At 42.0% G+C, this 27,401-nt stretch overlaps 1 protein-coding gene across 1 annotated transcript in view; it reads left to right on the top strand.

Moving 5' to 3' along the window:
- Nucleotides 1-27,401, top strand: part of exoc5 (exocyst complex component 5) — an 83,976-nt gene that overhangs the window by 46,198 nt on the left and 10,377 nt on the right. The window contains exons 8-14 of the mRNA XM_062537384.1: nt 10,298-10,342; nt 10,454-10,594; nt 12,996-13,078; nt 15,777-15,986; nt 19,781-19,928; nt 20,012-20,120; nt 26,960-27,080. Of these exons, the coding sequence (XP_062393368.1) occupies nt 10,298-10,342; nt 10,454-10,594; nt 12,996-13,078; nt 15,777-15,986; nt 19,781-19,928; nt 20,012-20,120; nt 26,960-27,080 (857 nt within the window). The remainder of the gene's footprint in view (nt 1-10,297; nt 10,343-10,453; nt 10,595-12,995; nt 13,079-15,776; nt 15,987-19,780; nt 19,929-20,011; nt 20,121-26,959; nt 27,081-27,401) is intronic.

Genomic DNA, 27,401 nt, shown 5'->3' with positions numbered 1-27,401 from the left:
CGTATTGGCTGTAATTTGGGATGTGTGCAGATATGTATTCTAACTTACCAAGTAACACTTCAAGGGCTTTCACACCGGAGACCGGGGTGGCCCATGCATTTGTTAAGTATCCGTCGACAGGGGCTTTTCCCTCGCTTGTTATGGCGAATCCTAGGTATTTAACCCTATACTGCCCTATTTCACATTTCTTAAGCCCTATTTTCAGGCCTGCCTCTTTAAGGCGGCGTAGGACTTCTGCGAGACAGTCTAAGTGCTCGTCTTCGGTGTCATGGGTCATGTACACGTCATCAATAAAAACCTGCACTTCAAGCCCCTCCAGGACTTTTTCCACAACCGTTTGAAAGACGTTAGCCGCTGTACAGAGTCCCTGCACTAACCGCGTCCAACGATAACCCTGTCCTTCAAAAGTAAAGCATGTTTTTAGCGAGCTGGAGTGGTCAAGCGGCACTGACCAGTATCCGTTCGACATATCGAGGCATGTTTTGAATCGTTTATTAGGCAACTGTGTCAAGGTGCGGTAAGGGTTGATTAGGATGCGCTTGTCTTTAACTGTCCTTCTGTTTAATTCTCTAAGATCATGCACCATACGCCAAGTACCGTCTGGTTTAGGTATCGCTTGAATGGGCATTGAACAAGGTGGGTTAGGTTCTTTTGCTAACACCCCTAAGGCTGTCAGTTCCTTTATTGTTTGACGTATTTCATCCCTGGCTTCTTTTGCTATTGGGTATTGGCCCTCGCTGCCTGGCATTCCCCCTCTAATTGTATACACTTCCTTTACTAGGCCTACATCATTCTTAAACTTTGAATACACTCCCTGTTGCAGTATTTTCCTCAGTTTTTCAATGTTGGTTATTTCAGTTTTCTCTAACACTGCCTCTAGCATCTGGTCATTGTTAATTTCTTTTAGCCAACCTACAGAGGCTAAGTTTGGTAGAGCCTTATCCAAATCTTTTAGTCCTAATAAGTTTGCTTTTCCTGAAATTCCCTGTAATTGTCCTACGGCCCTATTTTGAGCTAAAGCTATAGTGCCGTCTGCTAATTGTATTTGAGTCATTCCCTGAATGGTTTTACCATTGGTATCAGATATAACAGAAAGATCAGCGCCGGTGTCAATTATAAATTTGGTTGTGGTTTTCCCTGTTTGTACATTCGCTTTAAGTCGGCCGTCTTCCTCAAATCCTATTTTGTTTAGTCTCGAGAGGAGGGGTGTTGTTGATCCCACTCCTTCTGTTTGGCTCTTAGCTCGTCTTTTTGGGCTTTGTCCATGGAGTTCCACATCTCTGTGCTCACTCTTGGTCGCCTCGGACGGCTTTTCTCCCCCTGAGGGGGAGCTTCTACTAAAGGGGGATTCCCTCCTTGGTTTTGTGTACCTGCCGGCGCCTGTGGTTTTTCGTTTTGACTATAAGACCAGTTCCCCTTCTGCTTCGGGTCTGCTTTCTCGTGGTTGCGAGATGCATCCGCAGTGTGGAAAGCTTGCTTTGTCTGGCTGGACGCCGAGTTTCGGTTCCTATTTTCACTCTGTTGAGCCTGAGCCTGACTTCTGTTTGTAGTATGTTTGTCTTTTACTTTATTTGCGCTTGATCTCCTATCATATATGTATATTTGTTGTTGCTTATCTGTTAAGTTCCAGCATGGCCACCCTGCAGCCAGGGGTGTACCACCGGGTATCGCATTTAATAATCTCTCTTGCTGCACTGCACTGGCCCCTTTATGTATCACAGTTCTCATGGCCTGATCTAGTGATATCTTCTTTTCTGTCACCTCTTTGGATAAGATTTTGAGTTGTTCCTCCAACTCATCTTCTCCTGGGGCTCTCTTGTGAGTTTTCACTAGATCAAAACATGTGCTTCCTGGAGGTACTCTAATGCCTTTGTTAACACTCAGGGCCAGGTTCATTGTCGGATCCTGAAGTAATTCTTCAGGAAGTCCTGCATCAATACAGCCTTTGAGATATACCGCGTCTGATTGCCCTTCCGTCCTAGGGGGAAGTAGGCCAAGAAGTTTTACGGTGCTCATTCCTGCGCCTAAGATTTGGCTTCGTGAAAAGGTGGAGGTGCCTAACTCTGGTTGAATTGCAGCACCACGGCTCTCTGTCCGCTCATTGCTGCTCCAGGTTGGCTGTGCTTGGGGAGGGTCTATAGAATTAAATAGGGCGTTTATCCCATAGTATCTCTCTACAGACCTGTCTCTTCTATCACATCCCTGTTTGTAATAGTCATAACCTATAGCCAGCTGTGCCTCTTTCCATGTTCTGGTTATGCCAGGTAGGCCCAAAACTTCAGAGGATGAGGGCGCTTGGCTGATTACTTCTCTTTCCTCTCTTGAGGCTTCATACCAGGGGATGTCTGGTCTTTTATTCTCATTCTCTCTATATTGATAAGTTTGAGAAGTATTTAGTGGGCAGAAAGCTACTCCTTCGTATGTTGACCATATAGGTGGTTTACACGGGGGGGCTTTACAATTTTGTGTTCTATATTTAATCGGCGGTGATTTTTTGTTTTCCCCTCTAATATACTGTATCGGGTCATGGGGAGACGCGAACGATACAGTAGAGGGGGCTCGTATTATGGGTGCTCCTACACTTATCGGAGACGGCATGGCGTGGACCCTTGTGGGTCCTTGTGGGGTTGAATTTTGTAGTTGTGACCCATCATATTGAAGACCGCTCGGGGTCCCCCTCGGGGGGGAAGGTCTGGGTGTTCGTGGCCAGGCCCTAGCTCTGTCTCGCCCTCGCTCTGGTGTGACCGGAACGCTGTATCTGAGGCCATCCTCTCTTTCCCCCACTTCCTCCTCTGACAAGGCGTGCTCGCCCGTGACGGGGATGGGGAGAGTGGAAGCGCTCAAATAGGTTCCTTTTGGTACACCGGCGTATGCCTGTTTCATTAGACTTTCTAGGAATGCCTCATTTTCTTCTACGTCAACTAAGAACCTCACCGTTATGGGATTTGTGGCGGTTCCCCATGGGTAGGCTACTGCAACTGCTGCAAATAGCTCTCTCTGTCTAAGACCCAGAAAGGTTTTTCTTTGAGTACGCAGTCTTATGGTTACAATGGGATCATTGTCATCCGCTGCGTCTGCTATAGAGTACCTTATGGCCGCCGACAAATCATTCATTTTGGTGTTTTGCTCTATTCTTACCAATTGCACTGCGGAGTACCATTCCCTGAGGGCTCCTGGTGTGTTTAATCTCACCATCTCCCCCGGCTCAGGCTCTCCTATGCTGGTGGCTACTGTACTACGGGCTATACGATATCTGGCTGACCCGAAGGTCCTCCTTATCTCAGCCTCTTCTGGGGGATCTGTCATAATGTCAACTTGCCTCAATACAGTCAAAGCGCCCATGTTTTCAGATGGGGCCTGATCTGGTGGTGCGGCTAAGAAAATCATTCTAACTCCCCCGACCTCGGTCACAATTCCCTCCCTTTGTATAGGGGGGTCAGGAAACTCAGGTTCCACAGGCTCAACGCCTGGAGCTGCCCTTGTGCCGCCCGGGGGTCTGAAGATCGGGGGGAGTGTGTCTGGCATGTGTGATGTGATGTCAGCGATCAAAGGTGCTGTAGGAACGCTTATCACATCACTTCTTGTGCCATTATTTTGGTCTATTGATACCTGGGCTAGTGGTTTCCCTAACTCATCATTTAGGTTTTGAAATTTGTCTTCTGTTAGCGCTACTACTATGAAATGTCTTCCTGGGTTTAGCAGTACTACATTTCGGAGCGCCCCTGTTGCTGCTAGGGTGTCGTAACCAAAAACTCCATCACCAAAGGGAGGGGTTATTATGGTTCCTGACGCCATCAACACAGCTTTTTGTATCAACGTTTGTAAATGTTGCACCTGTTGGTGGTGGTTCATTGTCCCATCATGGGCTTCATAAGCGACGTGTAAGACTGTGCTAACCTGTGGGTCAGTTATGACCTTTTGTGCTATCACGGTTCCTGATCTCAGCGGGAGTTGTGATAATAGGTCGGCTCGATTATTTCGGGTCTCTTCACTCCAGCGGCCTTGCACTGCAGCAGCTACTCCTGCTGCGTGCGACAGCTGTACGTTTGCCGGGTTGAGAAAGGTGCCCCTGTCTGTACCGAAGTCTAAATCCAAAACATTTCCTAGGATTAACCTGCAATTTTGTGTAGGATTAGACGTGCGTGTCGGCCAACGGCGCTGCCTCCTACCACCCGGACTTTGGTGTCGGGCTATGGCTTCCCTCATAGCTCGCATACTGAAAGGAGCTTCTTGCTCATCATCTGAGTCAGATTTAGAGCTATCTGTCCATTCACTGTCTGCGGCTGCAGGGTCCATAATGCCCTAGTCTCGGCTGTTTAATAACTGTTCCTCCCTGCTAGGGACTCTTCAGATAGGTGCGGTCCCTCGTGGGTTAGCAACTCCCCACTTCACTCCGTGTTCTGGGTTCGCGTCAGGATACAACCAGTGACACCTAAGATTTGCCTTATGCTACGGATACAGTCAGCCTCTGTCGGCTTCAGTGATCGAACTTGGTTTGACCAGTAACTATCACGCGGCAGGATATATAAGGGCCGGTACCTTATAATCTTTGTTTGCCTTTTACTGGGTCGATTTGCGCCTTCGCTATTATTTAATGAGACTTTTATGCGCGGTTTGCGAGCCCTTTTTAGGTTTTGCCAGTGTGCACTACTGGGTTATCTAACAAGAAACTCTTTGTGTATCGTACCCTATACACTGTTCTAGGTATTGTGGGTTCGAGCGCTTAAGCTAGTGTGGTGACTTGTTCGTCTTACTCAATCACTGGCCCCACGTTGGGCGCCATGTTGCGTTTTGTGTCTACTCTGGTGAATATAGGGCTACTACAATCACAGTTGAGATCGCTACTCCGTGGGTGTGTGTGTATTTCCTCGAAAAACAGCGAGGCTCTCGCTTTTTCAAGAAGAGTGGTGTGGTGTCTCTGTCTTTGAATTCTGTGTTTTTTTTCACACCTTACCAAAGAGTATGCTTGTTTTTAGACTCTGCGAGTTCTTCGACTTGCTACAGAGTGTGTGCTTCCTCTTCTGTCTCTGCAAAACTTGCCTTGCAGAAAAGGAAGTGACTATCAGTAACGTGTTTTTTGCAGGGGCCCCTTTTCAATGGGTTTAGGATGTACGAAAGGACTGATGCAAAAGAGAGAGACTTTCTCTATTTGGACCAAAAATCCTTGATCAGGACTCTGGGGTCAACAAGTGAAACTTTTTAGGAGGCTCTCTTTAATCTAGTCCTTTTTCACTGCTGATCCTATTGCCTGCAATCGTACCTATAATAAAGTGTCTTTACACTTTCGGAGAAAATAGATTGTGTTTATGGCAGCTGACTCTTGACTATGGTTACTGAGGTCGACCTCCGGTCACAGAGACCGCATCGCAGACGTTGTCTGTCGAACAAGGGACCGCAGAAAGCTTCACAGTCACTATCAAAGCTGACCACACATATGTATTTTCTTTCTCCAGTGACAGACCTTTTGCAATCTATGAAAATAATTCAGTTAATCTAAACTAGTATGATTTTGAATTACTGAAAGATAAAAATTCTCAGTAATTAATACACATCTGCTTTCAATAAGTTAAAGTAAGTTGTTTGCTCACAACAAACTTAGTTTAATTTACTAACAGTGCAAAAAGATAATATGATTTTTTCAAGGATGAATCTGCATATTATACATGACATTACACAGATTTTGATTTTATTTGTAACAATTTGTGCTCAGTTTTTATATAAGTTTATTTATTAAAAACCGATTTCCATATCCCTGCTTGTGTGGTATGCATTTAGACCTTATTTTACAGAAATACAACTGTTAAACGAAGCCTAGTTGGTTTTGTGACCGCTACGGTGTATAGAACTTTCCTTCCTAAATACACAGCTGAGTTCGCTACTCCTGTATGTGTCAGTGCAGTGTGCAGTAAGTATTTGCCCATTAACGGTGTCTTAGAAAGTAAGCCCAAACCACAGACAAACTTACCCACTGGGTCCCCTCTGTAGGCTTGCGCCTCTTGCGAGAGGGTCGATGTTCTCTTTGACACAGGGGAGGCAGGAAACACGAAAAAGAAACTCTCGGCGGCTTTTAAACAATGCCCTAACAGAAGGTTAGGGCTTTGACTTTATTAAAAATAAAATACAATATAAAAAATTCTATCAGTCTCGAAGTGCAAAGTTCAGAGTCCAAAAGAAAAAGGAGAAGAGACCTAAGATCTCGCGAAGGAGACCTTTTATACTACTTTCACGCCCAGGTCTAGACCTATTCCTCTCTGACACGATCAAGTGTCTTTGCCTCTCTTTTTTTTTTCTTTCTGGTGACCTTGCTTTGAACTCAGACCTGCACATGAACTACAAGCTTTTTTCTCTATACTTGTTCTAAGCACATTTCATTAAACATGACATACTATATAAGCTGGATTAAAACACTTAAATCTTTTGATTAAACATTCTATCAAATTCAAGGAAAAATACAATTTAAGTCTAAACAGTTATTCTTTCAAGTTTAAGTAAAAAATACAGTTTTATAATCTATTATAAAATCATACTTCTATTCTAAGTAAAGTTACATGTTTTTATTTAAGCAGAATCACACTTTGAAAATATGAGTAAATATTGTTTTCATACAAGTTTATCTATCATTGCTGCATTTGCACATTTTTATTTGGTTTAGAGCAAGCTGGTATCAAGCAAGTATGTTTTAGATATATGTCTAGCAAACCTTATGGGTACAATCATACTTTTCCACGGTTTCACTTTCTACCACCTTCTACAATATAGTGTGAATGATTTTTTAACAAGATGTAAAGCTTGTCTTTATTTGAAACACACACACATTATGTAATTATTTATACATTCTATATACTGACATGTCTGATATTCATAACAGCAAACTTTATGCAGATTATAGCCTACTATTCATTATAACCAGAGACACTTACGTTATAACTCCACCTCTTAAATTCAGCTGTCTGGCTGAAGCCTCAAAATATTGTAAACAAAGTAGCAGGCTAAGCTCATCATACTCTACTGGTTGGACTGTTCAGTTTCCCCACATGTGTTTTAGTTTCAAGGTAAGCTAATACTTTTTCTCCTTGGGTCAGGCCCTTTAAGTCTTGGAGTTGAAAACATTGGTATTGAGATGGTCAGTCAACTTGAATGCAAGAGTTTATATCAAATGTCTGCAGCATAGCCTTCTAATGATGCTAACCGTTTTTAACAGTAATTTAGCTAATCGTCTTCTGTGCGTCATTGCGTTCACGATTGTGAATGTTCTATTTGGATTAATGTGCATGTCGAGGGCGGGTGTCCATTGAGCGCGCACGAGAGCGGGCCAAGGAGAATGAGTTTACTTCTACTGTTTGGTAAAGTTGCACGCAAAGTCTACAGTTGCGGAAGAACATGCTTCCACCCGAGCAGGGTCAGGTGCATCAGTTTGACCACGCTAGGGATGATCTCTCGCACTTGCCATTTCTAAAACCTTGCGCGCAGCACTCAAAACTCCATACCCCTACTCTCGCACGTAAGGGAAACACGTCGTCACATATGGGAATCAATTGCGCATGCCATAACTAGCCTGAACCGTAGGACCGTACGACGAACACACACTCCGAACCGTGACATGCGAACCGCACGGTTCGGAGCATTTTTCAAAAACCGTGCCACCCCTAACATATTTCCACAGAGCTGCCAACTTTTCAAAAAACCTTGGAGTGAGATTCTGTCGGGGGTGACCAAAAGTTTGTCCCGCACGCGTCACGATACCAAAATTATTGTTTCGATCCGGATACTAAGTCAAGAGTCAAAAGATTTCGATACTTTTTAAAAAACTATTTTAGTGTATTTGGTGATTTAATCATCAGTAACCTAATATTGAATATTGTGTGATCATTCACACCAGTGGCCATAAGATTCTGCTCGACCCTCCACACACACACAGAAAATGATGGTCATGTGTCTATATCATATATTTTGGAATTCTTATAACTGTACATTTTGTTGATAATGTTTAGTATTTTACAATCTGCATAATTATTAGTAGCTAAAAAAAAATTGTAATTTGTATACTGATTTAAAGACTATTACACTTACTCATAGGCCTATTATATTTTTAAAAGGTGTGTAGGCCTACTGTAGGTCTAATTGAGAGTGCATTAGTGGTGTGTGTAATTGAGTGCCTGTCGCTTTAAGAAATACGTGAGGTGGCTTTCTATCTGACGGTTTTACGCGAGTGAAATAAAAGATGCATGACATATGTGGATGCAATTAATTTTGCTTTCTGTGTCATTAGATAAAATACATGTTCAAAACACTAACAAGTTGAAGAAAATCTTTCAGGGATCATATAAGAGATGAGTGTCTTGCAATGTTCCTTTATGATTTTAGTGAGCACTATGATTTAGCTCTCTCCATAAATCCACACGTTCCAGCAAACAAAACAGTGCGATGTCTAAAGTCAACATAGGCTAGGGAATCAAGTTCATCCACACAAACTGATTTCTTTCAAGATGTTAAGTTTAAGAGTGAATTCTTAATTAATGATAGGCCTATGATTGGTGTGGTGACATTAGCCGTGTTCAAGTTCAACTCAACTCAAATGACCTTTTGCAGCAACGAGAGCTGCCGGTGGCAGCAGGGGAGGGGATACAAACGCTGCTATGAAGTTGTACACTCTCTACTTCCCGTAGTGTAGACTTGGCTAGACTTGACCATGTGACGAATCACGAGGCACGGACCCGCACGGACTCTTGTGGATATGGGGAGGCATCTAAACACCTGCACACACGTCAGGGATGTAAAAGCCAATTAGGGCAAAGACCTGACGTCATGAAGGCAGGGTCTAGGCTCCGCTGCTCTCCGCAGTACCTCCAGACCGGCTGCTCTTTTGCGGAGCAGCCGCCTGGCCACGCCTTGCTCCCGCGATAAGTTGAGGCCATGTGATACCGACTGCCGAGTCGAAAACACGCCCATCTAGACCATCGTGGACAGATTTTTAACCACGTGCATCTTGTGCTGCGCAGTTTTTGTGCTGCGCAGCCAACTTGAACGCGCCTATTGTCAACATACCTAGTTCTCCGACCAGATTCAGATTTTCTCCCGCGGGTCTCTCCTTCTGTCGCAAACTTGGATGTCTATGCAACGAATAGGGTTAGCCTACTGTACAGTGGCGCTTCTGGGGAGTTTTATAAGGAACGAACTAGTCTCAGCCCAAAATCAGATTTTGTTTTGCGTGAGAAAATGGATGTATGGCGTGAGTGCGTGTGTGAACAAGCAAAATCGTGTGTCACACGCCGAAAGCGTGAGAGTTGGCAGCTCTGTTTCCATGTCAAATGTCCCGCAAATTGACAGCATATGCTAGAATACCCGACCTTTAACAAGTATTAGTATCGCTAATACTATTTGTGCAATAACTTGTGAATAACATTAGGATAACTGACCTTGTGAGAGCTAGTCCATTCTAGTTTGAGCTAGCCGGAGCTAGCCCAGGCAAAGGCTAATCGACAGCCAATGATCCTAATCGACGTCCAGGCTTGCTGCAGGCCTTGATGGAGGCCTTGATGTTCTGTGCTGTATTACAGCTCGTACAGGCCATCTCGTGCATCAAATTCAGATCTTCAGAATTCCCATTTGCCATATCAGTTTCAATATCAGCATTCAATGAATTAGTATTTAATATTAAATCGTAGTTACTTATCAGCTTTCTCCACAGACCGGGAGCCTATAGCTTCCAAAAAAGATGGCGGCTATATATTTTAGTTTCTGCAAGTGAAGTCCCACCGCTAGCGCCCCCTCTTGGAAAAATGAGGAAAGTGTTTGTAGTTTCATCTACTCGACAAAGATATAGGACTTCCTGCTTTCAATGATGTAAAATGACGATTTTTACATTATTGAAAGCAGGAAGTCCAACATTGAAAACCGTATTTCTCCCGTCTCAAGGCAAACTGAGGGAATGTTGCACGACCATTCAAAAACATGACTGGTTTTCTAAAGATACAAAGCTTAATGCTAATCGGTGAAGTGTCCCTTTAAGGATGTCTTTCACACTGTGATTTTGTGATCAGATATCAGGCGCATTGTTCAAAAAGGTTGTTCTTAACCCATTTGAACAAGGCGAGACACGGCCGGGGTTTTTTTCATGCACTGGCCACTGAGAGAATGTTTGCCTCCGAAACATTTCCCAAAACAACACGTTTCACCAGTTCGAGAGAGAGGGGTCGCTGGACAAAAAGTTGAAGAACCACTGATGTAAGGAATGCATGTACTGAGAACTTCCTTGTCTGTGTGTTGAACCACCATTTTCCATGTTTCTGTTTTTTAGGGGTATGCACATTGTGTAGATGTCTATATCAAGCAGTGTCAGGAGGTGAGTATGAAAAATGTTTGGTGAAATGGGATGATCAGATAGCTAATAACTGAATGCTTAATTAACTGTCTGTCCTGGAGCTGATGAGCATCCTCCTTCCCTCCCTTTCAGGGTGCATACATGTGCAATGACATTTTTGATGACACTGCACTTTTATGTCAGCGTGTCAACAAACAAGTGGGGGAGGTGTTTTGCAGCCCAGAAACAGTGATGGCAAAACTCATCCAGAGCATTTTTGATAACAAGTTACAGGTACGGTTTAAAAGCATGACTAAAGTCAATGACTATTCTGAAAAGATTAGTTTAGGCTGTCAGGACTGGGATGGAAGTGAGAAGTCTGAAAGAAGCCGCTCTAAATTTCCTTTTTTTAAGCAGCAGCAAAGCATTTGCAAAAACTAGCCAACTACTTTCTGTACCCTTGCCCCATTTGTACAGTTGAGCCAAAATTAGGCATGTGCCATTTCAGTGATAACTGTGTGATAATTGTGCTATTGTGTGGAGATTGTAATGCGAGGACAGGAAATGTGCCTGACTAAACTGACTCACAAGGCAATAGTCATGTGTTTGGTAGAATCATCCCATATACAACACCAGACCTCAACTAAAGAAACAACCTAGACCTTTTTGTAAATAAAAGTGGTAGAGAGTTAGTGCACCTCTGTCGAGCCTTAGGCCTCTACATACTTCATGGCAGGATTAAAGGGGACTCTTTAGGGAGGTTTACATGTTGTTCATCTCTTTGAAGAGAGAGAGAATGCCTCCTTCAGTGCAAGCAGCAAACTGCTCTTTCAGACATCACCATAAGTAGATGTATGGGCAGATATATGTGCCACCAGAAACTGAATTTGAATAGTATCATTTGAAATTGTATTTTTTTAGTTGAATCATTGCATTGAAAAACTGAATCTGAATAGTATCATTTGAAATTGAATTTATTAGTTTGTAATAGGAATCTAAAAAAAAAAAAAGAAAATTCAACAATTTTTATATGCTCATGTTCAGTTCTCGCAATTCAAATTCAGTTCTCAAAATTCAATTTCAATTTACTGTGACAAACATCCGGCTAGTTTAAGGATGAAGAAAGAGCAATCGAGCTCAGATATGCAGGACGCGATATTTTATTATTCATGAGAACTCGTATGACGGAAACTTGCAGACGAGTCCAGTTTCACTAAGATAGAGAGTGACTACAACTTAGACTAAGGATATAGTCAGACTTAGCATAGACGTCTAAATAATACTGTTGTTCAAAGCAGTTAAGACGCCGACTAATATCCTAGGACACAATCTGGGTATTAGGCCTAAGACTCTTTTCAAAACAAAAAACATGGTGGACCGAGTGGACATTAACCGCGCTGTAGCTTTTACTCACTCAGAGAACCTGTGCATTTACGTTTAACACGTTTAAAGACTTTTTTGTGTAATGCATGTAGTGGCCAGTGTGATTGTCGTTGCTGGCTAAAGTAACAGATACATATTTTGCTCCCGTCTTGTCCTACCCACCCATGTTCTATCCCACTTCACCTATCGAGGCAGTGTAACGTTAGTTGGCTATGAAGCTAAGTTACTTTCACCATGCAAGCTACCAGTCCGCATGCTTTTTTAATGTGTGCATGACACGTTTGAGGTTGTTTACATTTAATTCGTCGGCAGGAACATTGTTGCCTAAATCTAGCCAGGTTAAAGCAGATGCTGTTAGCTAGCCTGCTTATTTCAAATGGATAAAGCTAACGTGATTTAGTACCTTTCCTGTTGTTACCATGGTGATTTAGACTCATGTTAGCCTGGGGGTGAGGTGTCTACTTTTTTAAAGGGATATTCCGCCATTTTTGGAAATAAGCTCATTTCCCACCTCCCCTCGAGCAAAACAATTGATATTTACCTTTTTCCCGTTCATCCAGCCATTCTGTGAGTCTGGCGATACAACTTTTAGCTTCAGCCTAGCGTATATCGGATTGAATCGGATTAGATTGTTAGCTTCTCGCCTGCTAGCATCATGCTTACAAGTGACTAAGATTTCTGGTAATTTTCCCATTTAAAACGTGTCTCTTCTCAAGATAGAAAGTGCAATAAGACCAACTGAAAATGAAACCTGTCGTTTTTCTAGGCTGATTTGACACGGAACTACACTCTCATCTGGCTTAATAATCAAGGCGAGTTGCAAACGTACCATGGGCGCAGTGATCTCTGAAAATAGTCCCCATAGGCAACAAGCAGGAAGTAGTGCGTGATTGCACTTTCTAACTTGAGAAGAGACACGTTGGGTCACGATTTCACGAAGTGAATGTGCATGTCGAGGGGCGGGTGTCCATTGAGCGCGCACGAGAGAGAGAGGGAGAGCGAGAGAAAGCGGGCCTAGGAGAGGGGGTTTACTTCTATACAAAACTTCTATGTAAAGTTCCACGCATTAGTCTACAATGAAAACTTGAGACAGAAATGTATGATTTCACCCGAGCAGCGTCAGGTGCATCAGTGCAAATTGGTCGCACTCTGGAGCCTTGGGCAAAATTCAGTTCAAATTCAGTTTCTGGTGGCACATATTTCTGCCCATATAGATGTTCGCTCAGAGCTGTGGTTCATATAACTTTTTGGTCTGTTTTGGCTTAAAAACAGAGACATTTAATACTTGTTTATCCGATTTCTTTTTTTTTAGGCTCATGTAAAGGAGAAGTTAGATGAGTCTCGGCACTCTGACGTGGAGCAGTATCTTAAGAACCTATATGACCTCTACTCCAGGTACTGAACATTACTTCATATTGCAACAATTGCATGATCTGTTGGCCCAACATGTGACCTGTTCACCTGATTTTCAAAAATGACGTACCGTTGGAATCCTTGGACCAAGCACAGTTCAATGCACCCTATGGTATCAATTTCCGCCATATTGGATTTTATCAAAAGTTAAAAAAAATTTGAACAGGTCACAAATGTTGTCTTATCACCAAACTTGAAACTTGAAACACTATCTTCAGACCAAGCTGCAAAAAAGTTCTCAGCTGGATTTTTCATATTTTTTTATTTTAAAGGAACACTTCACCGTTTTTTCATATTAAACTATGTTATTCCCTTAACTAAGATGAGTTGATACATACCTCTCACGTTTCAATGCGTGCACTCACTGGCTCTGTTGCGCGGCGCTACGGGGATAGCTATATTGTGTGGCGCAGTAATATCCTCACTCTTGCACTTTCAGTTTCACTTTAGAGTGAGGATATTACTGCGCTAAGTCTAAGTGCTCCCAATGTTATTCCACCACACAATATAGTTATCCCTCTTACCAGCTTAGAAATGCACCACATTTTATTTTGTCTCACCATACTTGGTCGTGTGACTGTAACTGTATTTTAATAGGGAAAACATGGAAGTGTTTGGTTGCTTCTAACTTAATCTCTGTTTGGATCCTAATGAATGCATTGGGCTAGCTAAGTGCTATCACCGTAGCGCCGCGCAACAGAGCCAGTGAGTGCACACATTGAAACGTGAGAGGTATGTATCAACTCGTCTTAGTTAAGGGAATAGATAGATAGATAGATAGATAGATAGATACTTTATTGATCCCCAAAGGGAAATTCAAGAATAACATAGTTTAATATGAAAAAACGGTGAAGTGTTGCTTTAAATTCACCTGCAATAGCCAATTGAAATTTGTGGTGAAGCTGCCAAACAGCAAGTGAGCTCATATTTCAGCAACCCTTTCAGGAATGATAACCAAACTCGATACGTAAGTTCAAGACCCCATCAGGAGGACACTCATAATTGTTGGTGACCTTTGACCTCTATGGGGAGCAAATCCAGCTTGACTGCTTGGCCCCCTCATTGCTGCTTGCAACTACTTTTGTTATAGAGCTCGACAGTCCCGCCCACAGCCTTGACCGGAAGTAAAAATCCAATACAAATGTTCCATTGACAACTGGAGAATAAGCCATAAAATCATAACCGTCCATGGTAGACTTAAAACCAGCTACGATGTGACTAAGCGATTATACCTGCTCATATAGATGTCAAAAGTTAATGGGGCATCAATCTTGTTTTGAGAAATAAATGTTTTATTCACGATTTAACGAGAGAGTACTACACCCAACACCCTAACGTGTAAAACTGGTGAAAGCAGAGCCTTTGATTGGTAGAGATCGCCGTTGCCATGGCAATCCCAAACATACTGTCTCAACTTTTCCCGCGCCTATCGTCCAGCTGTCGTCTCGCTGGAACTTCAAAACTTAAAATGGCTGCAGGGCTGTCAGAACCGATGTGTGGTCTTCCGAAAAAGAACGGTTTTCTCATCTTGAGGGTTGAATTTACTCAATGGAAACGGTAGGAAGTAATCATCATCTTTTCTCTGATTAATATGGAACCATGTTAAACTATCGTTAGGCTGCAAATGTTGGAAATGTGTGTACGTCTGCAAAGCATCACGGGATTTGAGTTCTTGTACCTTTGCCTTTTTTTAGTTTTTCTGACAGTTTTTTTGCTCAAAATTATGTGTTGTATAAGTATGAGTCACGTCGTAGCTGTTTAGCCTAACCCTACAGTCACACACGATACAAGAGACAGCGACAACTCCACAAACTTGCCGTTGAGTGGGGAGGTGATTCGCGAGTGATTGACAGCTAACGATTGCTACGTGCTAGGTGGCTGACCGATAGCTCGTACATGCCTTCAGATATATTTTTTGGTTACAAAACCTGGCTCTTTGGATTTTAAAGTTCATATTTCTCACTAGAAGTAGCAAAATATATGGCAACAAACCCTGAACTTACTTGTTAGTACAGAAATACTGCCTTCGTTTAGTTAGCTCCGCCATCTTGGATAAAAAAATCAACTTTACTTTCAAACACGGAACGTCACGCTGCCTTCACTCCGATTGGCAGTCGCTTTGTCGCTTCGCTCAACATTTGCATAAAATAGCCTGCTTGTCTATTTTAGCCCCGCCTTGCTCGCGACAGCGGCAAGCTTGTCGCTTGTCTCTGGCAAAAGTCTACTCCCATTGAAAATGAACGGCAGCCTGTCGCTTTGTCGCTGTCTCTTGTAGCGTGTGTGACTGCAGGGTAAGGCATGGTCTAAAACTCTTTACACACGGATTTTTCCAGATGTCAATGGGAGAAATGAATGAGAAATTTACATCCGGACAATCAGCTCTCTCGGAGGAGGGGCGGGACTGTCGAGCTCTATTATTATACTTGATGAATATTTCCTATTTTTGTTTTTCACTGCTCAGCTTTTAGAAAAGGTGTTATATGATGTACTATATGATGTACGTTTAAATACATGTAAACATTATCATTTAGATAACACATTGTTCTTATGTTTGCAATGTTAGCTTCAGACAATCAGCAAAATCTTTGTGTGTTTAAATGGTTTCGACCAACTTGCTGTTTTAAAAATGATGTTCTAATTTCACACATTCTTGCCTACCCCTCTCAAATGTAATCTTCAGGACAACACTGTTGACAAACAAATTGGCGGAGTTTAATCTGGGTTCAGACAAGCACACCTTCCTATCCAGGCTTATAAAAAACATTTTCTCCATTTACCTGGAGAATTACATTGAGATGGAACGTCAGTACCTACAAAGTCGCAGTGCCATGATTCTGCAACGTTATTACGACTCCAAGAACCATCAGAAGAGACCACTTGGCACTGGCAGGTATGTCCCTCCAACAGCTCTTACCATTTTACTCTTTAGTAGACTCATGAGTGAGTAGGGTTGGGCACCGAAACACGGTTCTAGTATGGAACCGGTGCCGACGCAAATGGTAGTAACCATACCGAATAACAACGTGAATTTCGGTGCCTCATTTCGGTGCTTCATTTTTTTTTTTTTTTTTTTTTTTTAATTCGATGCATCACTGTACGTCATGCGCCATATCTAACTTCTTGCTATGATAGCACCACATCCAGATACAGTTAGCCAACATAAACACTAGATGCTTAAAGGGATAATCCGGAGTGAAATGCACTTTAGATCAATTTTTCGGACTATTGGGAGTACATACGTTGAGTTGACTCCCAAAATCATGTCATTCGGATGTATTTTGAGATAGTTCGAGCTCACCGTTTTTAGCCAAAACTCGTTAGCCTGGAAGTGACGCGGGCATGTCCTTTCGACGCTACAAAACGCTATTTTTATACCTCTTCTACTGTTCCAAACAACACTACACTTACGTGGTAGTGAGTAGAGGATCCCTAAAGCCGAACCGAAGTATCCCCACGTCTTTATGTGGTCGGATAGAGAGTTCCGTACCTTTCCGGAAATGTTAACAAAGTGTTGTTAAAGCGTTGCCAGCTGCAGCAGCGACATTTCCGGAAAGGCACTGACTCGATTAAATTCATTCTGGACTCTCTATCCGACCACATAAAGATGTGGGGATACTTCGGTTTGGCTTTAGGGACCCTCTACTCACTACCACGTAAGTGTAGTGTTGTTTGGAACAGTAGAAGAGGTATAAAAATAGCGTTTTGTAGCGCGAAAGGACATGCCCGCGTCACTTCCAGGCTAACGAGTTTTGGCTAAAAACGGTGAGCTCGAACTTTCTCAAAATAAACCGCTCACAAAAAGTAAGGAAACTTGACTTTGGCCCATTATATCTCCCCTTTAGTAATACCAACCAGTAAAGTGTTTCATATCATTTTTATCGTTGATTTGTCACCTTTACAATGAGGTATAGCTTGTAAGCATAGGGCAATCATGGAATGAGCAACACAAGCAAACGTGTAAGTAGTGGCAACAAAAAATGTGCCAAAATGGCCTGTTATGCTATTGGAATTCACCTTTGTTACTTCAAGCATTGACGATTGCACTCTCCCACAGAAACGAGGAAAACAAAACATGTTAGGCATACATTTGTTCATTTTATACTCAGTGTCAGGGTCCTCAGTAGCGTGTAGAGGATCCATATGCAGCCACAACAGCTTGGCACCTTCTTCTCATGCAGGTCACCAACCTGGCTACATTCTGCTGTGGAGTGATATCTCCCTAACTCGAAAGAAAGACCTTGTTATCATTGAAGGCAATCATCATGCAGTTAGATACCGGGATGAGATTCTGGAGCCAGTGGCAATTCCATATCTCCAGAATATGGGACCAATTGCCATCCTCCAGGATGACAACGCTCGCCCCCATAGAGCTGGGATCATCAGAGAGTACCTCCAGAATTTGGGAGTGGAGAGGATCTAATGGCCTGCCGTGAACACTTGTGGGATCAGCTTGGGCATGAAGTACGTGCCAGAGTCACCAACAAAACCAGGTTGGCTGACTTACAACAGATCCTTATCGAGGAATGGAATGCCATCCCACAGCAGAATGTAGCCAGGTTGGTGACCAGCATGAGAAGAAGGTGCCAAGCTGTTGTGGCTGCATATGGATCCTCTACACGCTACTGAGGACCCTGACACGGAGTATAAAATGAACAAATGTATGCCTAACATGTTTTGTTTTCCTCATTTCTGTGGGAGAGTGCAATCGTCAATGCTTGAAGTAACAAAGGTGAATTCCAACAGCATAACAGGCTATTTTGGCACATTTTTCGTTGGCACTACTTACACGTTTGCTTCTGTTGCTCATTCCATGATTGCCCTATGCTTACCAGCTATACCTCATTGTAAAGGTGACAAATCAACGATAAAAATGATATGAAACACTTTACTGGTTGGTATTACTAAAGGGGAGATATAATGGGCCAAAGTCAAGTTTCCTTACTTTTTGTGAGCAGTTTACATCCGAATGACATTATTTTGGTGTCAACTCAACGTAGGTACTCCCAATAGTCTGAAAAATTGATCTAAAGTGCATTTCACTCCGGATTATCCCTTTAAAGCAGAGGGATGCACCACATGCCGTAGATTAGTGGACAGTGTTTGAGAGCTCACGTGAGCCCATGTCAAGTAGCTCTTGTCAAAATCTCACAGTACAGAAAAGGCTATGAAACAACATCAACAGTATAGCCTACTTTACTCAATAACCTTGCTAATGCGCTAACTGGGGTCTATTTGAAGTGTTATCAACCAATTGTAATGTGAAAACGTTGTTTGTGTGTTCCTTACAACATAATTAGCACAATTTTTACATAATTTTTTCATATGCATGAGGCCAATATAGTATCACAATGAATATGAAGATCACGTTAAATGTTAGCTTGCAAAACCATAAATATGCAGGTTACAAACATACCTCTGCGTTGATATCCCTGAGCTGTCAAATAGGCTAACCATCTCCGGCGTAGGTATCGCTAATTAAGCTGCTCATGCAGAGTTAGCGCATTGGCTACTAGTTGCTTTTTTTTAAATGCCTACAAGCGCTGGGAATCAAAACACTTCAACATCAGCATATGTAACATGTTTAAAACTATTCCGTATTATGAGGGAAGACATATTTCTTGAAGCATTTGGGAACACACTGAACGAACTTGAAAGCAGAGTCCCTCAACGTTACATTAGATTACTTAGAAATGCATTTGTCCTGGCAGTTCTATGGCAAGCCATTTTAACATAGCCTACCTTATAGCAAGCCACCTAGGCCTATATTGGATGAACATGAAAGCAGAGCTTACCATTGTGTGTGCACCCATGGCAAGCTGTTACAACATTTAAATATATTATGCATAGAAGCAATGAGACAGTGATAGTAAATTGAGTATAACAGTTAAATTTCATATTTTGTGTGTGTTAAAATTGTTATTATTGGGGTAACCATATCTTGTTGGAGTGAACATATAAGGAGCTAAATATAAGATAAGATGCAGATACAACACAGCTAATGCCTGAAACAAATGATGTACTTGAACAGCCTTCCATGCACATAGCCTATTCATGCTAGACCATTTCATTGTAAAAAAAAAAGGAATCAATTTGGCACCGGTATCGGATAAAACCCAAACGATACCCAACCCTATGAGTGAGTGGCAGCTTTTCCAGTAGCTCTGTCTGTTTAGTGTGGATTTGTGTTGTATATGTTTGGCCTTTTAGGCCTTTATTGAGAGGACAGTGACAGGAGAGACAGGAAGCAAGTGGGAGAGAGATATAGGGTGGGATCAGGAAATGACCCAGGTTGAACTTGGGCACTTGGACTTAAATGTGGTATGGATGCTGTAGCGCCACAGTGTCCCTCTTTTGTGCATTTTTTACTCTTTTTCTGAACTAGAGTCAAGTTTCAACATTTTCGCTTTTAATGTTTACATTTTTCTAACACTTCAGCAAACAATAAATGAACAATTTTTAATTTAATTTTGTGACTAATCTTTGATGAGCTTATGGTACCGGACCCTGATCCCCTAACTGATCGACAAAGAGATAACTAAGCATTCTAACCCTCTCACATAGGAATAGGAATAGGTATAGGAAATTTCAGTTTATTAGCTTATTTTAAATCCTTGATTTGCATGTGTGACTGTTACAGATGAACACTGAATATGGTGTATGCTTTTTTCTAACATATTCATATAGTATCCAGGAACTGAAGGAACGCATAAGACAACACACTAACCTACCACTGGGACCAAGTATTGATACACATGGTGAGACCTTCTTGTCACAGGAGGTTGTTGTCAATTTATTGCAAGAAACACGTCGTGCCTTTGAAAGGTGCCATAAGGTGAGCTTTGAGCAACTAGAATTAATACTGTTGCTTATTATGGTGGGTTTTTGCAACTTCTCATTTTGTCTTCATTTTGCCAGCTCTCAGACCCTGCCGACCTACCTAGGAATGCCTTCTGTATCTTTCTACTACTAGTGGATCACCTTTGTGTGGATCACATTGACTATGCCCTGGAAATTGGTCTATCAGGTACTAACTTCATTTTGAGCCTTGGTGATTTACATATTGCTTAAATTGATCAAATTGTACATATTTAAATTATATTGAATTGGAGTCTAGGCCAAACCAATTGAGTTATGCTGCACAGAAATACTTTTTTTGCTTTGAAATGGAAGGAATCCACTCTCTTATTAAGCGGTCCTTAATTAGAATATAGAGGTAATGTAAACTGTGTATCATCTCCCTGTATGATTGTCCTCTCCCAGCACTGAGGGGAGTCATTGTAAATTATTTTAGCAGTGGGCAGGAATGACTTTCTGTAATGGTCTTAATTACAGTGAAGTTGAAATATCCTGTAGCTAAATGCACACTGTTTCTGACCAGTGGGGTATACTACGAATCTCGCTGAACATAACCAGGTTTTCCTTGGATAACCTAGATCGACAAATACGATAGTCGCAATCAGAGTTGAGTGGTATCACGAAACTCACTCACGGGTGAATTTGTCAAACTAGGCTTTCAGCTCAGATCTGTGTGCGTTCTCTAGGTTTGGGGAACTTCCGAGGACGTGGAGATGCCCAAGACCGCCTATATTACAAAAAGATTACTACCGCATTTATGAGCGGCAGCGTAATCTATGGTGGTCATTTTTAGTGTCTAACCTATAACATCAAAATAATCGATTGTCATCAAATATTGTATGGTATGCACGTCTGTGTAGTGATATTGGCAACACTACTTCCGGTGGCGCAGCACTGTTGCGACCTGGGCACGAGAGGTTGTGTGTTTGTTTATTTGTTTTTTAATGTTTTAACAAGTTTGTCGCGTACCAATTAGGGATGTAACGGTATGAAAATTTAACCCCACGGTTATAGTGACCAAAATTATCACGGTTTTCGGTACTATCACGGTATTTAAAAAAAAGTGTGACCGTGTTTATTACATTAAAAATATAGACAAACCCTTATTGCCTTCAGCATGATACCGATCATTCACATTTCTATTGCATATTTTGAATTCATAAACTTTATATTTTTTGATAATAGTTTATAATATCTGCATTTTATAGCTAAAAATATTCTTAAATTTGAATACTTCATATTGATTTTTAAACTATTACACTTGTCTTTAATGACAGGGGTGTTGTGTAGTCTAATTGAGTGCCTGTCACTTTAAGAGATACGTGAAGTAATTATATTAACCTTCATTCGGTTTTAGGAAAGTAGTCACGCATAGTTCAAGGATACTTGTTTTCATTGAATACAATTAATGTTCAAAATAAAAAATATTGCTGGGATCATAGAAAAGGTAAGTGTCTTGCAATGTTAACTTCTATGATTTGATGAGCACTAGGCTACTGTAGGCCTATTAATGATAGACATGACGCGTGAGCTAACGGGATAGTTACCTAGATGGAACTCTCTCAACGTGTAAAAGTTTGCCAATAGGCTGTGTAGCTATTTTCGGAAATTGAATTAAACAGTAGGCCTAAATGAACTAGATTCCATAGCCTACTGTAGGTAGGTTACCGTGGCATTGTGCTCACTTTTTCCTCGGTTGGAAATGTTAAATTGGCTGCTTATAGCTTAACTTATCTGTTTATCTGTATATCTGTTATATCCAATGAGTGACACCCGGCGCTCAACATAACACTTCACGGCATTCTCCTGATAACGTTAGTGGAATAGCCTAGATTTAATGTGAACGTGTAGGCCTACATAAAAAGACGCAGAGTGGCTACATGATACAGCGCATGTTTTGGGGTGAAAATGTTGCGCCCTTTAATAGCAGGTGTAGCCTTATCCGAATCATTAAATCCATCAATTAGACAACAGAATTAGTAAGGTAAAGTTTTGTTTGTTTAGTAGCCTACCAGCTTGTATCAAAAGCAGGCTTGGATGAAGCTGGGAAGAATTAAACACGCGGTTACCACACCGTAGTATCAACCGTGATAATAATGATATTCGAAATGTACACGGTAATTGTTATCGTCCACATTTTTATCATGGTTTACCGTCACACCGGTAATCGTTACATCCCTAGTCCCAATAACGTTATCTGTCAAGTGTGTCGACTGTCTAAGTTAGTGTCCAGAGGCTGTAAGTTCTCCTGGCAGTATGCGGAGAATGATTGTGCACACAGTTTTGGGGATCCTGATCACCGCATCACTGGTCTGGGCGGAATACGCCGAAGTTAACAGCTCACCTGGAGGAAGCGAGCAGGTGCTACGCTACGGAAGGGAGCTGCTCTTAGCACTGCGATCAGGAGCCTGGAATTTTAGAAAATGTCCCTGACCATTTGGTGCGGCAGCGAGACAGACAGAGAAGAGGGGGCATTCGGCAACGACTCCGACGGCGACGCGACAGACCACCACTGCCCTCAATCATCTTCAGCAACGCGCGCTCACTGAGGAATAAGTTTGATGAGCTACGCTTAAACACGAGGTGTTGCCACGAGTACAGAGAGGCATGCTTGATGGCGTTCACTGAGACCTGGCTCCAAGAGGACTTTCCAGACCAACTGACCCAGGTACAGGGGTTCACCAATGTTCGGTTGGACAGGAATGGGGGCTCGGTGAAAAGAAGGGGAGGGGGCGTTTGTGTCTGTATCAGACACGCATGGTGTACAAACTATGCTGTCAAGGATAAAGTGTGCTCACCCGACGTCGAACTCGAGCTTAAGTTTAAGACCTTTTTACCTGCCCAGGGATTTTGGGAATATTTTTGTTTGTGTAGTATACATACCCCCGAGTGGTAATGCAGCAAGGGCTGCCTCTTGCATTGCGGACTGCGTCCATCAGCAACTCCAAAACAAACCCGACGCGCCAATCTTCATTCTGGGATGATTTTAATCATTGCAACCCGTACTGCTGGAAAAACATAGGCTAAAGATCAAAGAAACATTCCTAAATAATGACACAAAAAGGATGTGGGACTCTGTAAAGGACATGACAAATTTAAAAAGCAGGGCAAGGACACTTAATGTTTGCAATGAGCAGGAACGTGCAAATGAATTGAATTTATTTTATAAAAGGTTTGATATTGTGAATGCAGATGATGTGGCTTCAAGTATACCATGTAATGACAACATAGACTATGTACAAATAGTTATTGATACCCCTACTGTTGTGAAAGCATGTGAAAGCAGATTTGCATACAAAGAAAGCGAGTGGGCCAGATGGGATTTCACCACTAATCCGACAAGATTTTGCACAAGAACTTGCACCAGCTTGGGGTCCAGTGTTCCAGCTCTCTGTACACACACACACACAATACCCACAGGTTGGAAAAAAGCAATAATAATAATCCAGTACCTAAGAAACCTTGTCCACGTGAGAACAACGATTTCAGGCCTGTTGCTTTAACATCTGTGGTGATGAAGGGCAGCGAGGTGGAAATGGTTACCAACCACAGGTACCTTGGTGTGCAACTGGACGACAAGCTGGGCTGGAAGAGCCACATGGAGGTGGTGTATCGTAAGGGACAAAGCAGACTCTACTTCCTAAGGAGGCTGAGATCTTTTAACATCTGCCAACCTCTGCTCTGCAATGTCTACCACACAGTGGTGGCCAGTGCCCTGTTCTTTGCTGTGGCCTGTTGGGGAGAGGGAGCCCGCACTGCAGACAGGAACAGAGTGGATAAGCTCATTAGGAAGGCTAGCTCAGTGATAGGGGCTGGACTGGAGACAGTCCAGCAGGTGGCAGGGACCAGGGGCCTCCTTTATAAACGATGCGTACGCACAAAAGAATCGTACGCCTCGTTCTACGCAAGCTTTGGTATTTATAAAAAGTGAACTTGACAGTAAAATGTGCGCACCTCCACGCAAGCTCTGACCCATGTGTACGCACAAAAAAGGGAAAAGCAGAAAGTGCGACCTCAGGAGGAAACGGGTACAACGACCCGAAATTGGTTCAATAATCGAAGTTTAACACAAACATAACATCGTGCAATGACGCGCATCAATGACATAACTGCCTTAACCTTATCCTGTTTAAAATTTAAAACGTGGTTGATTGTTGTTTCGTGCGCCCGTCAAAAGTTCCATCTTGTTTGATGCGAGAAAGACATGTTGATAGGCTATATATGTTTTGTTAATTATCCACTTATGGCTTTCATGCATATTGTGTTATTTGTCAATAATGCATCAAGGCTCAAACATGTTGCTTGTTAGCTTGCAAATGGTAGGCTATATACAATAAGAGGGATTTGCCAAGAGGTACCCGCCCGAATCATGCCATCCCAGTCTCGCTGCAAGTGCTGACTTGCATCGGCTTTCTTGCCACTGGCTGAATCGAGAACTGGCTGACCGGACTGGGATAGCCAACCTTCAGCCGAAATTTGCCAGATGTGTTAGGAGGTGTAACTGCTTCATCACCAAACTACATCAACTTTACTTACATGGTGAACAGGCAAATAAAAACGCAATTTCCCAAATGTGATCTGTGCTATTGACTGCAATCATATTGCTATAAGAGCACAGAGTGAAAATAAATGTGCCTTTGTTAACAGGAAGCATTTTCATTCCCTCAATGTCCAAGTTATACAGTGCCTATAGAAAGTTATCATACCCTTTTGAAATAGTTACTTTTTTTTGTCTTACAGCCTGAAATCAAAACCCATTTAAAAATATATATTTTCCAGTTTTATTTACAAATGTAGCTGTACAACATCAAAATAATGAAAAAAAAGTCAACAGTTCTGAAAATTAATAAAAAATTAAAAACTAGAATAACAGGGTTGGAAAAGTCATCATACCCCTGACTTAATACTTTGTCAAGCTTCCTTTTGCTTTCATTACAGCCATCAATCTGTTTGGATATGTCTCTATTATAGCTTTGCACACCTAGATAGGGGAATATTTGCCCAATTTTCCGTGCAGAATTGTTAAAATTTAGTCAAATTCTGTAGGGAATGGCGATGGACTGCTCTCTTCAAGTCAATCCACATATTTTCTATAGGATTTAAGTCAGGGCTCTGACTTTGCCACTCAAGGATATTCACCATCCTATCCTTAAGCCACTGCTTTGTTCTTTTGGCAGTATGTTTAGGATTTTTGTCGTGTTGGAAGGCGAATGACCTCCCCATCCTCAGCTGTTTAGGAGAGGGACGCAGGTTTTCCTCAAGAATTTTGGTGTACTTGGCAGCATCCATTTTCCCTTCTATCCTGACCAATTGCCCAGTCCCCGCTGAAGAGAAACATCCCCAAAACATAATGTTGCCCCCACCATGCTTCAAAGTAGGTATGGTGTGTTTTGGGTGTGTTTGGGTGTGTATACTGTGTTTGGTTAGCGCCTGGAGCTCAGTCCAAAAACGTCAATCTTAGTCTCCAAAAAGTTCGATCTTAGTCTCATCTGACCATATAAGCTTTTTCCACATGGTAGCAGAATATTCCAGATGTGTTTTTGCACTGAACTCCAAGCGCAATGTTTGGCGAAAACCAACACAGTACACCACCCAAAACACACCATACCTAGTGTGAAGCATGGTGGGGGCAACATTATGTTGTGGGGATGTTTCTTTTCAGCGGGAACTGGGCAATTGGTCAGGATAGAAGGGAAAATGGATGCTGCCAAGTACACCCACATTCTTAAGGAAAACCTGCGTCCCTCTCCTAGACAGCTGAGGATGGGGAGGTCATTCGCCTTCCAACACGACAATAATCCTAAACATACTGCCAAAAGAACAAAGCAGTGGCTTAAGGATAGGATGGTGAATATCCTTGAGTGGCAAAGTCAGAGCCCTGACTTAAATCCTATAGAAAATATGTGGATTGACTTGAAGATAGCAGTCCATCGCCATTCCCTACAGAATTTGACTAAATTTTAACATTTCTGTACGGAAAATTGGGCAAATATTCCCCTATCTAGGTGTGCAAAGCTATAATAGAAACATATCCAAACATATTGATGGCTGTAATGAAAGCAAAAGGGAGCTTTACAAAGTATTAAGTCAGGGGTATGATGACTTTTCCAACCCTGTTATTCTAGTTTTTAATTTTTTATTAATCTTCAGAACTGTTTTTTTTTTTTTTTCATTATTTTGATGTTGTACAGCTAAATTTGTTAATAAAACTGGAAAATATTTTTTTAAAAATGGGTTTTGATTTCAGGCTGTAAGACAAAAAAAGTAACTATTTCAAAAGGGTATGATGACTTTCTATAGGCACTGTATATGTGACACGGACATGTTGCTCACAAATGTTGGCCTGATTCATATTGAGACATAGGCTACTGTAGCAGCGTTGGGCGCAGACTGAATGCTGGAGCTGTGCACGATGGTGGCTTCTACTGTAGGTGCGGGATCGTGTTTAAATCCAATTTTTCGACCATTTCTAAACATTCAACCCTGTACTCATTCAAGTTATGTTGTAGGTGACAGTGGATATCCGCTGAAACGGTGGCTGCTCACGCCATTTATGAACCCAGAAACAGTCAATAAGTTGCGTTTTTTGTCTTTCGCTGTTTTTGGCATGTTGTCCACAGACATCAATATTCATTAAGGGCGTTTCGCTGAATATTTATAAGCAATTATGAGTGTGTCTTGAGGTACGCACAGGTGCCGCAAATGTAGAGTAGAGCTTGATTTATAAAGGGAAATTGGCGTGGAAAGTGCGTGCGCACGGTTTTATAAATCAGAATATTTCTGTGCGCACGCACTTTCTGAGTTTTGAGCGCACACCATCTTCTAGTGTTAACGAATGCTGCGTGTTTTTCAATAGCATTAAAAAAAGAAAAAAAAAAGAATAATGAAACGCAATATGTGGTAGCCAGTGCTGAATCTGTGGCGCACCGCCACAAGATTAGTCTATATGTGGGAAACACTGATGAAGAATCCAATAAAGTTTTGATCGTAATTTCTTTTGTATTACAGCCATCCCATCAGCTGATGCAAAAAATGCCAACCTATACTTCCTTGACGTAGTACAACAAGCCAACACTATCTTCCATCTCTTTGACAAGCAGTTTAATGATCATCTCATGCCATTAATCAGGTGAGTAATGAGGCCCCTCTGTGTCCATGGTGATTTCCAAGTAAATAATTGGAGATTCCCGTTTCTGCTGTTTACTCTAAAAGCTGGCATTTCATAGTATTGAATAGCTTATATAACTTGGACAACATCTCCCAAGGATCTCCATCAGACGTTGCACAATTCATCACTACAAAGTAGACAGGCTGATTATGATTATGGGGTCAAAGGTCAATGTTACAGGAGTCTGAGGAAGGGCTGTAAAGCCTGAAATGTTACTAAGTAAATACTGTATTCGGAGATTTTCGGTGTGCGGATTTTTACGTTGCCTTTGAACATTTTTGG

This window comes from Sardina pilchardus, chromosome 5, assembly GCF_963854185.1.
Source record: "Sardina pilchardus chromosome 5, fSarPil1.1, whole genome shotgun sequence".
Lineage (NCBI taxonomy): Eukaryota > Metazoa > Chordata > Actinopteri > Clupeiformes > Clupeidae > Sardina > Sardina pilchardus.
The sequence above is the reverse complement of the archived record's forward strand: the minus strand, read 5'-3'. Positions and strand labels throughout refer to the sequence as shown.